The sequence below is a fragment of the Cynoglossus semilaevis genome, chromosome Z (assembly GCF_000523025.1).
Source record: "Cynoglossus semilaevis isolate Cse_v1.0 chromosome Z, Cse_v1.0, whole genome shotgun sequence".
NCBI classification, from domain to species: Eukaryota; Metazoa; Chordata; class Actinopteri; order Pleuronectiformes; family Cynoglossidae; genus Cynoglossus; species Cynoglossus semilaevis.
In genome coordinates, this window is record NC_024328.1 from 9,180,833 (window position 1) to 9,193,564 (window position 12,732).

General features: G+C 39.0%; 1 protein-coding gene across 3 annotated transcripts in view; it reads left to right on the forward strand.

Moving 5' to 3' along the window:
- The first annotated feature begins 1,853 nt into the window (after positions 1-1,853).
- The window catches only part of plat (plasminogen activator, tissue), a 14,468-nt gene continuing 3,589 nt past the window's right edge, over positions 1,854-12,732 (forward strand). Inside the window, exons 1-9 of one of the 3 annotated variants that reach the window (XM_008336134.3) lie at positions 1,854-2,399; positions 7,995-8,095; positions 8,337-8,460; positions 8,696-8,830; positions 10,035-10,145; positions 11,561-11,735; positions 11,821-11,912; positions 12,007-12,181; positions 12,281-12,366. In XM_008336134.3, coding sequence (XP_008334356.1) covers positions 8,033-8,095; positions 8,337-8,460; positions 8,696-8,830; positions 10,035-10,145; positions 11,561-11,735; positions 11,821-11,912; positions 12,007-12,181; positions 12,281-12,366 — 961 coding nt within the window. In that variant the 5' untranslated portion in view covers positions 1,854-2,399; positions 7,995-8,032. Of the gene's footprint in view, positions 2,400-6,675; positions 6,719-7,994; positions 8,096-8,336; positions 8,461-8,695; positions 8,831-10,034; positions 10,146-11,560; positions 11,736-11,820; positions 11,913-12,006; positions 12,182-12,280; positions 12,367-12,732 lie in introns of those variants that run through there. The other 2 variants (XM_008336136.3, XM_025053381.1) reach the window with 2 other exon arrangements.

Sequence of the window (12,732 nt, forward strand, 5' to 3'; positions counted from 1 at the left end):
CAGTCAGGACAAATAGTCTATGTACATTAATTTGTTTTCTTATTCTTTTTTGATAAAAAAAATAGTAGAAGTAGAAGTCAATATGTGTCCGATAGTCAATGGTTAATTTTGTGGCCAGGGCTGCAAATTTCCATTGATTATAACACAGTAGGTGGTGACAGGCAGTGGTCAGACAGTGGTCGGAGGTTACAACAAGACACTCACGACGCTGACTCTCTTTGGAAATCCCTTCCCAAAATCGTCACAGACATTCCAAAAACATTCATCTTAAAATATTCACTTCAAAGTCCTTCATAATGGGATACATATTTAAATATATTGAATTACTATGTCGTTCTAATTCTGTGTCATTTTAAACTAGCCCTAATCCTTTAAAGATGCCCTAAAAAATAGTCATTTTATGACAATTAAGATTTTTAGAGAGAGTACTTGTTAATAATATGATATAAAAGCACAATATTAGGCTTAGGCTATTTTGGATTTTCAGCAGCCAGTGGTATCACTTGGAACTTAATTCTTGAAAGATCAACATAGTAACGGATGTTGTGTTTGGAATAGAAGCACTTAAGAATTTCTGGATGGAGCAATGTTGTTTTTATATTGCAACATTTGCTTTTCTTGGAAGAGGTCAACACAGATAAAACATCCGTACACACACCATGAATTTAAGATGAAATAACCTTTGCTGACGTCTCTGTCAGACCCACATCCCCAGGTGTGTTTAATGGAAAATATCCTATTTATCCCAACAAACAGTGACATCCTCCTAAGATTTTAGAATTCATTTACGACAAATAATGAAAGCTCATAATGAAAGAATGTCACTGTATTCATGTCAATTATGTTTCTGGGTTTGGTTTAAATATTTTTCTTAATTACATATCATTACACCAAAAAAAATAGGGTTTATATATATCCTTTTTTATCTTGACAAAAGCAGTAGTTTTCAGTTAAACGGTTGCTCATAGTAACACCAAATGAGTTTCATGTCGAAGTAAACAACTATTTACTCTCAGATTTATATCTACAGTACTGTCAATTTAGGGTGAAAAAATAACCACTTTTTGATCGGTGCATACATATTATTCTTAATTGGTGTAATAAATACCTTTGTACCTTTACTCATCATTAATAGACTACTAGTCAAGATAAACATTACAGAATACATACGTATATTCTGTCTGAAGGTTCACGTTTGTGTGAATGTTCAAACAAATAGAAGACAGACACCGTGCTATCTAACTTAGCAAGCAATAAAATACTTGAACATGAGTTATCCACAGTAAATAAAACCACTTGCTCCACTCAAGGTTGTAACAGTTTTCCAGATAAATTAAACTAATTTCCTGAAAAAGGGAAGGGTTGAATAATGACAACAGCGGCTGCAACAAATTAGTCCTGGTGCCAAATGGTTATTTGGTGTTGTCTGACACCAAGTTCTTCCTTTTTTCTTTTTTTTTGAAGACCTAATGCATCCCAGTGCAGTTCACAGACATCCAGTCATCCTCGAACAAGGAAGGATGGACATTCAAAGAGGTAGCACATGCAAAGTACTTCTGGTACGATGCCACACTGCAGGTTTCCATATGGTCCACATAGGTTTGAGCTGAAAATGTCTGATATGTTCAATAACAAATGTGATGTATCTGAAATCTGGAAACTGAAGGTAATCTAAAACCCCCTGTATTTACATCACTCTGGGTTTAGACGTCATTTGGCTATCATGTTGCAATGTTGTTCCTCAATATGGTCTAGAATTTTGGCCAATTTCTATCTAACTTGTAATTTTAAATGTATTCTAAGCTAAGTTGTATTTTTGTTTTGGATATATATTAGCGTATGCTTTAAATAACGTTTCTTCATGTTAGCTATGGCTAAGCTAATTATCCTAGCTATCGAGCTAATGTAGCTATATTTATCCAACTGTTGTCTATTGCAGGCTAACTTCCGAGTAACTTTTGCCAAAAAAGTGTTGACTATCACTATATTAAAAATTATCAATGTTCTATGGAAACCCTTATCGAGCAAAAAACCCTCAAATATTAGAGGTTTCATTCGGTCCAGTGCCCCGTTAATGTTGTAACCTTGGCTACTATAACAGCTCGAGTGCATCGTCACCCGGCACCGCTCGTCAGGAATCGGCCTCACCCATCCCTGCTACATCCTAATCATCACGGTCTTCATCCTCATCTTCCGGCCGGGTCAGCCTCACTTCCCTGCTGAGGTCACAGGACCCCTCCCTCCTTCTGCTCCCCTTTCTGTCTCCTCTTCCTCCTCCTCCTCCTGGAGCGGAGCGATAAAAGCTGGACTCGCACAGATATGCCAGTGCAGTCAAGAGCGACTGATCCCAGAGAGGCTGACAGACTGAGTAGTAACCGCTGTACAAGTCTTTATATCAGGTAGGAACAAGTTTCCTTCATGTTTAACATTTACATCTCATTGTTTGTGTCTTTACCTCAGACGGAACACCATCACTTTTTTTTGTTTCCGCCCGCGTTGGGATCATCAGAGCATCATTCTGCATTTTGTTCTCTATTTTGCATGGTTATTATTTAAGTTGTAAATTAAAAAATCTATTCGGTTAACTGTAGGTTAAGTCTGCGAATATCCCTTATTAATTGATGACTAATCGACTACTACAGCAATTTGCAACGATCCTAGGTCACTGTTAAGTTTTGTGGTTTTATAAAACTGTACCAAAGAAAAGAAAACATTTTTCAGCACGGTAAAATATCAAGTTTGTTTTATTTGCAGTATTTAATTTAATAGCAAGTATTTAATAGTCAGAAGCCCTACAAGTAAGATCAACACCAAGATGTAGTACTTTGGGGAAAGAGACCACATACTGGAAATCTAGTTTTATACCATTATCTGAAAACAGTTAAATACAATTTTAGGTGATTCTAAAACAACAGATTCACTGTGGGTGTAAATGGAAGTCTTTGTCTTCATATGTGGCATTTTGAGGGAGAACTGTGCAGCTTTGTACCCTGTTCTCACCCATTGCTGGCATTGGCTCCGGCCAATTAATCTGGGTCATTATCTGAACTCTAATTAAATCAACTAATTAAGTTGTAAAAACTGTCTTTTTCATGTACTGTACATGGGAAAAACAAACTAAATAAGACTAAAGTTTCATTACAAAGATGCGTTTGTGCCTGTATCTGAAGTGTTCTTACATGAAATTAGATTCGATTAGGGTATTTTAATACTACCCTAATTATATTGGGGTGTTAATAACCCTGCTTTGCTTACTACTAAAGTAGGTGGAGTGAATTGTTTTTGTTTTTTTTATCAGGGCAAATCTTTGTACAGGACGAGCTCGCACAGTGTTACAGTACAGTACTTTGGGTAAGACAAAGGAACTTGGTGATACTGTGTTCTACTCAGCTGTGAGTTATTATCTAGGAACATCCATGCGATAATACCATGATTCTCAGCATGTGTGTGTACAGTATGGTACGCTCGTATCTGTGCAGTACTCCAGCCAAACTCTGCACAGCTTCGCTGACGTGCAGCTTCTTATCAAATTAATGAGCTGGATTCTTGTCTGACACTCCTCTTCAGAGTAATACTGTATCTGAACTGTTGCGTGAATGAGAGAAAAAAAATTAGTTTCGATCAATTATCTAAATTCCCTGTGGTCTGGTCAGCTGGGCCAGCGCCTCACACTGTTGTTTGTGACTCATAGTCAGTGGTTTTCACTCCGTAAGCTGTAAATGATTAGTAGGTCAGTCTGGGCATTGTGCAGATCAGACAAAGGCCACTGGGTTTCTTGGGAGTTAGTAACTGAATTTTTCTTAAGTGACATTTAATGTATGGGTTAAGACTTTGTTCAAAGGTCGCAGTTCTGGTTAAAACCCTCAGTGCCTCCATCTGTCTCTGACATTCATCTGTGTCTCTGCAGTCTTGCCAGCTTTAAAGCTGGGATGACTCAGGACTACTCATCCTCTTTCTGCTGACACACTGGATTTGATTTCTTTTTTGTTCATCCTTCTATCCCATCTTTCTTGTGCTTTCTTCTCTCCCATCCCATCACTCTGCCCATTGTCAAATTTTTCTCCCCCTGTTGCCTTATCTTCTTGATTTTGGCCTGTTTCTAATGTCAACACCTCCTTCTTAGTATGAGTTTGCTGATATGGATTACAGCAATCATATTGTGCACAGAAGGAAGCTGAAGGGTAACAATGCTGCTCTTTGTTCTGTGGGACTTTTCAGTGCCACATCATAGCTGGATTCCTGAAGAGCAGATGGAAAAAAAGTTGAGTCAATAATGAAGTACCCTTTAATTAGCTTACTAATCAGCAAGATCTCACACGTCAGAACACGCAGTCTTTTAAGAAACACTAAAACCTACCCTAAGCCTTTTAAGACTCTTTGTCATTTTTAGAAGTTTCAAAGTCTTAAGTTTTAGGGGTTGCCAGAAGTTCAAACAAGTATGTGATGGAAACTAACCTGGTCAAAATATCCCAGGAAGCTTTTAGGGTAATTATTTTGGTGACAGGCTGCAGGTTGACATAGTGGTGTTGCCTTACAGCACCTGCACATGTTCCACCTACTGTGTGTGGGTTGGTTCTCTCTGCGTTCTTCAGTTATTCTCATGTGAAGCTTTAGGATTATTATAAAAATTGGCCACCGGTGTAAATTTTCATGTATATTTTTTTCTATTTGTGATCCCGTGATTGACTGATGAGTGCTCAGTAATGCCTATATATCACTTTTAGCTTAGAGCTAAAGCTCCCTTAATAAAAAAAGAGCTGGAAATCTGAAAAGGAGGAACTCCAAACTAAGTGTAGAAAATGAAAGGCTACTTTTAAATTCCAGTTTCTCTTCTTAGTTGTTAACGGTGTACCCACCCTTACTGTAGAGTATTATTTGTGTAGATGACAGGAAGTGTAGCACGGGCCCTGTTGTGAAGTCCACTCTGCATGTGAACTTCACAGTCAGATGCAACTATGTTTCCTCTGCCTGGTCTCTCAGTTCCTGCTGCTCCAGTCTTTGCCTTTTTGTCTTTGGTCTTGGAAGTCCAAATACCTCGCCTCAAACATTTACAACCTCAGCACGCTCTCATCATTACACATGTGCGCTAATGGCCCTCAGACCTGACAGCTAAGATGTCAGTGATTCAACACTTGTAGCACACACATCGGAAATGAGTAGCCTTGCTGGAAAGCTGTTAACTCTTAGTTTTGGTCACAGCATCTTGTGTTCATTGTATGCACGTTTCTTATGTATCTTGAGCAGACCCCTAACTGGATACACTAACATGGTGGATCTTGAAAACGTGGAGTTGACTCACCGTCTGCTGATGTTTTAATTTCTTCCATTCATATTTGAACTTCTATCTTAAGAAGCCACACTCTCCCCAGACATACATTCTTGCTCGTGCATGTTTCAACTAATTGCAGATTGAGTGGAACTGACGAAAGCTTTAACCCAATTGTTGCTGGTGGGCCACCACTCATGGTTCAGGAGAGGATTGCACATCAATCTTGTGGAGGCAGCGTAGTAATTATCAGTTGAATTTTTAAGAACAAGGAAAAGCATTGTTCTGTTGAGTCAGACACAGCATCCTAGTATGACTGTGCAGCACAGTGTTTCCCAAACTTTTTTTCTGGGGATCCATATTTTAAAAGTCACCAACCTTCATGACCAAAGTCAATAGACGTTATTCTTAAACTCCTGGGAAACATGATGCGAAACGACCCAAAAAAATAATCTCTTGCGACCCACCTGAGGGTCCCGACCCAGTCTTTGGGAAACAATGGTGTAGTACTGTCAACACAGGAATATTTAAGGGATACACCTAGTATCCTATCAAGAAAAAGAATATTTTTACGATATATTTAGCTATGTAATATATAGCGTAACAATGGATATGAGTTTGCTTCTTCTTAGGGTTTTAGTTGGCTGCTAATGTCTTGTGTTACTGCCAGCTACTGGGTCTATTCAACACAACATAATTTCACAAAATTTGTCCCAACTTGGAAAAACAGGAGAAAATACTTGTTGAGTGTAGACTGTACTCTAGTTTTATATGAACACACCACCATGCAGTTCTAGTGACCTATAAAATATAAATAAGGGTTTTTTGTTACATTTGTTTGCCTGGGAAAATTCTAGAACACTATGTTGACTCACATTGTTTTTGTGTAGAGGTTATATTACTGTTGTTTACATAATATCATTAAAGATTTATCTCTAACAGGCATTATTTATCAACTGCTCTAATAGAAACATAGGTAAAAACCATTTAAAGACTGTGACCTTGTGGCCCCTATAGAAAGTTTAGCACTTTGTGATATAAAACTAACAACTTTTGGTGTTTTAAAACTTAATACTTGACTACAGACCTAATCATTTGAAAACAAGGCAACTTCCATTATGGGGGTTTCATGAGAGGCGAGGACGAACTTGCACCCAGCCAGGGCCCCTGCATGTCAGATACCACAGTCTTAAGGGTGGGATGAACATATGTTGATGTTAGATGTGTGCATGTCAGTGTGTTTGGGTGTGTAGATATTTGCACGCATTTCTGTTGTGCACGAGGCGCATGCTATGAGAGGAAACACATGTCTGTAGCTGACAGGGCCGGAGAAAGGGGCGACTGCAGCGCAGGGAACAGCTGCACAAAGGAAACAAAAAGGTCAACTAGAGTGCTTTTGTCTGTCTCTGTGTGAGGCAAGGTTAGCTGTTAAAGGGACAAGTTTGTTTCATGGTGAGTGTGTGAACGCATTTATGTCTTTTAAATCTTTGTTCCATTAAACAATGAGCAGAAAACAGTAAAACTTTGTAGAAGGCTGATGATTAGCTCCACGTTCCTGAACACTTTGTGTGTGTTTGTCTGTGTGTGTGTGGTTGCCAGCCTCGCTGTCTTACCTCGTTGATATATCAAACCCTGCTGTTTTCTATGAGCTCAGTCGACCACAGAAGGTGAGTCACTGCAGAACCAGTCAATGGAGAGGCTATAAAAACCTGCCCTGGAATAGAAGTCTGCAGGCCTGGCTGCAAAGCCCCGGGTGTTTAAATGGATGTCAGATACTGCAGTTTGCATGGTTGAATTATTTTTTTTAAATGGTCTTAAAGTTCCTTATGTGGAGGAGTAGTTGACATTTGATTTCTGATTGTGTGAAGATATCTCCTTCTACCCCACTCCCCTCTTCCTTTTATGACTCATGTTTACTCACGCATGACTGAAAAGCAACAATCCATCTTCCCTATACCTCTATTTCAACTAGTGAAAAAGGAAAAGGAAACAATTTTTTCTTAAAACTAAACAGGAAAATGTGATCTTAGTTTCTTTTTCTTAGTCTGGGCTTTCCAGTAATGTTTCCCCTTTTTTTTTTACTTTCAAATTCTGAGTCATTTTGTCCTTTTGCAGCTGTTTGATTCCTCTGCCAGTCTGGTGGAGGAATGCTGACCCAATTTCTTCTGCTGTATGTGCCCCCCCCCCCTTCCCTCCTCGGTTCATCAGGTTATGCTTTTTGATGTGGTGGTCAGCATCTCGTGTTAGTACATAAAAGTAATCTGCTTCCTGTTTATTCCCCCCTGAACGTAGCAGATTAATTGTGTTGGTTGACAGGGTTTTATGATGACTGAAGTAGAAGATAGTCTACAGAATAAACATGTTGGACTCACTGACTCTCTCGTGAGCTCCACACCCTTTCCACTTATGTATATGTTTTCCCCCCGATGGGAGACTTTCAAATTAGGGTGTGGGGTTGCCGGAAGAAATCTGAACCGAGAAACCATGCAGCTGGGAAGACAAACAGTGTGGATTGTTTTCCTGCAATTGTTGTCTCTGGTTTGATGACAAACTGATAACAAAAGACACGAACATAGACAGTCATACAAAAAGGAAATACCTGCCTTAGGTATATAAACCATGTGTCATTAAGATGTCATGGAGATGAGACCTCTGACCTTTGACCTTCTGTTAGAATACTGTAGAGAACTGTATATAAATTGATATGTATTCTATCCTCATTCAACAGATTGAAGACCACTTTGTTTGAACACCACTTTGGAAAACATGACCAGACTACTCGAACTGATAACTCTACTTTCTATTCTCTGCTGGTGCCTAGCGGACAATGTGAGTACTGCACTCCTCAAAAGAGTGTTTGTGTCTTATTTAGTCATATTATTGTTCTGAAACTATTATAATTTATAATTATGATATAATGTAATGTGGTATAATTTAAGGCAGTATTTTTTTAAGTTTGGAAAGAATAGAAAAAAAATCTAAGTAAAGTAAACTCCAACTTGTGTCCACCTCGGTCATTGCCTCACCGTCCTCTGCTGCTCTGTGTCTAACTGAAGCTCACGTGTTGCAGGTGCAGCTGCTCCGCTCTAAGAGAGGCACTCGCTTTTACAGAGGTGAGCCTGTCAGGCATCCAGCTAAGTCGGCACTTTTGATTATTCGTGTCCAGAAGTCTACGTCTTCCTTTGAAACCTCCTGTGAGCCCCATCACACTTTTGTTTTCATTTTCAATCCATCACCATCTTCATCATCCTCATGTCTGTGTTCAGTCATTGTGTTCCTGTTTGTGTCTTCTGTTAGCTTTTGCTGCGTTACGTTTCTAGCAGCTTCTACATGTAATTTCATGTTGTTTTTGTGCATGGCCAGTGATTGGCAACATACTTACTTTTTGTCTATGTATTTGTGTGTTTGTGTGTGTTTGTTTGTTTTCAGTGACATGTGTGGATAGTCAGAGAGTGGCAGTGCGTAGTTATCGGGAGACTTGGCTACGATGGAGGGGACAGCGTGTGGAGTATTGTCGTTGTGCTTTAGGAGGACAAGAGCGTTGTCATATTGTGCCTGTCACCAGTGAGTGTGATGAATACACACACATACACATGGGTTTTATAGATTCCTAGCCCTTTACCCGAACTGGTAATCCCTTGCCCTATGTTTAATCTGACCCGAACGCTAATCTGAACTACAAACTTAATCTTGAACATCAAAATGCTCTCTCTCTCTCCATGGGGAACTGCAAAATGTCTTTGTAAGTAAGTAGTAGTACTTCTAAAATTCTGTATAGCTACTCAGGTACACATGCAAATAATATTAATCAAATTAAAATTTACATAATTCTGTATTTATTCATTTCTTACAATAATTACACATTCATGCAACTATGTTATATTCATAGTGTTATCTTAATGCTTCATTTTATTTTAAATTCTGCACAATCATCTGTTTTTTCTGTTAAACAGCACCTACCTCCTTGATTCACAGTTTTCTTACAAAATCAATTACATGGACTGGCTGAACCACGTTTCCCAAATTCTCTGTCTGACTTTTCTGTTAGCAGTATAATTCCTATGGTTGTCAGTTTATGTACCAGTCTGTTCGTCTTCCCCTACTGGCCTCTGTGTGTTTCATTATACCTTCACTTGACCTCTAACTTGCTTCGAAAAAACCTCAGAAGATTGTTTTTTTGTTGGCTGCCCTGGCTCCAGATCACTGTTATTTCAGTGCATCCAAATGAAGAGCTGCTGGGCTCCTGAGTATGTGAGTGGGTGTAGTTTAGTCTCGAGCTCCCCTGCCAGAGCTGCCCTCATACACACTTTCACCTTCTTTGACGGAACTCTGTGAAGCATCATTGCTCCTCCCTCAGACAAATTACAACCACATTTTCCTTCCCACACCGTCTGTGAGCTCATAGGGCTGGGAGAGAGCGTGGAGCTGTTATTGTGAACGCCAGCCTTTAGGAAACGTTAAAATAATAAATGATAAATCAGGCTGGTGGAGGCATAAAACCATTTCTGCCCTGGCAGGAAACCACCAACAGGACATTATCTTTTTATAGTGAAGCTATGAAATGTTTTACTACTAACAAGAGAATCAAGGTTTATATATTATATATTAGATTTTGATTTTAATGTGACACGAAAAAGCCAAAGCCACAAATTTGCCGATCTCTACCGGTGGTCATGACCATTCATTTATATTCTGATTGTTCAAACTGTTTGTGTTCCAGGACTAAGTGACGTAAGTCTGACTCAATTGCTCTGTCTGCCCTTTTCAGATTGCTACGTGTCCCAGTGTTATAACGGAGGACTCTGTAAGGAGGCCGTACACACCTCTGATTATATTTGTCAGTGTCCGGCAGGCTTCAGTGGGAATCAGTGTGAGATCAGTAAGTACTGAACAAAACATTCTGTAATTTAGAAGGTGAAGTAGATAAACATATCTTTTTCTAAAAATTAACCTTTAAATTGTATAAAATCAACCTTGTTATTAATCAGATACAATTATATTAATAAGTGGAAAATATACCCAGAAACATTCGCAACTCAAAAGATGCAAAACCACTGTTAGCAAACAAAGAAGACGTAGCTAACTTCGGATTAGCAGGATTAGCCTGATTTAGCCAAGGTGTAAAAATCTCTGATTATGTTTATGATAATATTATGATAATTCCCTGTATTTTTTTTTTTCATATTGTAACATTATTTGAGACAAGAATGCAGGGATTAAGTGTCAAATGTACACATCATATAGAAATGTACATATAAATGTAAATAACATTTAACATCAACTTTGTTGTGTGTATTTCTACAAAACGATGCTGTATAGCGCACCAGACTTCTGGTTAACCATTGTCCTAGTTTTGTCTAGAAGGTCAGAGCACCCCCTGCAGGAAAAAAATGGTTGATTTTATTTAGCAGTAGGTGAGAATTGTTGCACTTAGGTTAAGATAAAAGGACTATATACTCTATACTCTCTCTGTATTTTTGTACATTTTTAGTACTTTTTTAAGTACATATTTAGCCATGTAAACAAGCGTGTTTATTTAATTATTACTTTATATAGACATTTAATTTTTAAGTATTTACTATGTCTTAAGTAGAGTATACATGCGACCAATGTCATGCCATGTTTCGGCCAGGGAAATTGTGTGGGCCACAAGTTGCCCTTTTCTCAAAAATACATGAGGCCCACATGGACCACATTTTGGCTGGTCAAGTATTCAGTCCTGTATCTGAAACCAGACCTTATTCACAATGCCTTACTTTGACATATATTCCATATCTATCACAGTGTGTGAACCTGTTTGTGACTCTTGATAAGGTCACACTCTGACTGCCTGACGCACTCAGAGTTGTCACAGGCCCGCGGTTTGGACAACGATGAAGGGAAAGTATCATAAACAGTGGAAAGATGTTTTAAAATGTCAGGCTTTAGGGACACCCCACCCTCTCAGTGGGATAATTATATGAACCCCAGTGGCCACAGCCAAGTCATTCTAGCCAAAGACTAATGAGTTAACGCCGGGAAGACTCAATAAATCCAACAACGTTTACATTTGGTCAGCATTCGGAACCACTAATTGCCAAAACTCTGATAAAGCTGCCGTGTGGACACATGTTGTAAAATCACTGTGTTATGAAAGTAATGCTAATGTTTTCATAAAGGTTTTTTCCAGATCCAGTAAATGTATTTTATTAGCACAACAATAATAATTCCTGAGGAAAGGATTTCAGTTGATTAGAATAAACTAAATCAGGTTCTACTGAGTTTAACCTGGTTTCCCTCCACTCCCTCCAACAGACAACAACGAGAAGTGCATTGTGGGCCAGGGTGAAGGATATCGTGGGTCATGGAGCATCAGCCACACTGGAGCGGCATGCATTAACTGGAACGCCACATCTCTGAGAGGGAGACGGTTCACAGCTATGAAGGCAGACGCCAGCATTCTGGGCCTGGGAAATCACAACTTCTGCAGGTATGTGAACAGGTGCTGTGTGTGTACTGCTACAGTGGTATACTGAGTAAACTGATCACCGCAATACATTTCTTTCAATCCTCAGGAATCCTGACGGTGACAACACTCCTTGGTGTTACGTCTATAAAAACACTCAGATCGTGTGGGAGTTCTGTTCTTTGCCCAAGTGCACAGAAGGTAAAAAAAAGGTTTTCACTAAACAGCAGAAAAACACACGTTTGTGTTTGTTTTTCAGCAACATCGTTAAACACGTTTCTCCTCTGTGTGTCAGATAAATACCAAGAATGTGTCCGAAGCTCTGGTCAAGCATACAGAGGCACGAAGTCTGTCACCAAGAGTGGCTCTCAGTGTCTCCCATGGGACTCTCCTATTCTGAAGAGGAAGCTCTACAACGCCTGGAGGTCAGATGCCCTCGAGCTGGGTCTGGGCAGTCACAAGTCCTGCAGGTAAAATACCCTACCAAGTTTCCAATGATAAAGAGAGATTCACTCTTGGATTTTTTAGAGCAGGCCCTAAACCTGTGAGTTTTCTCCTGAATGTCACAGGAATCCAGATGGTGATGAAGGCCCCTGGTGCCACACCTTCAGGAACATGCAGCTGACCTGGGAGCTGTGTGACATACCTAAATGCTGTGAGTTCAATGTACAAAAAAAAAAAAAAAAATTAGGGATGTCCGATAATATACCGATATAATTATGTAATATCTGTAAGAATTTTGATCGTTTTTTACTTTGATAATGAAAACCCGATAACCCAATGCCTGGGTTTTGCCAAATGATGTGTGCCCTAAAAATAGTTCTGGGCATAAACGGCTGTATATTAAGGTGAAAGTCACTAGATGGCAGCATTTGTTTTGTCTCATACTCATACAGTGGTTTGTACAAATAAGTAATAAATAATAAATAAATAAATATTAATAATATAATAAATAAAATAAATATATATTGGTATGGGTTGACATTGGAATAGGAAATTAAGTGAACAATATCGGCATATC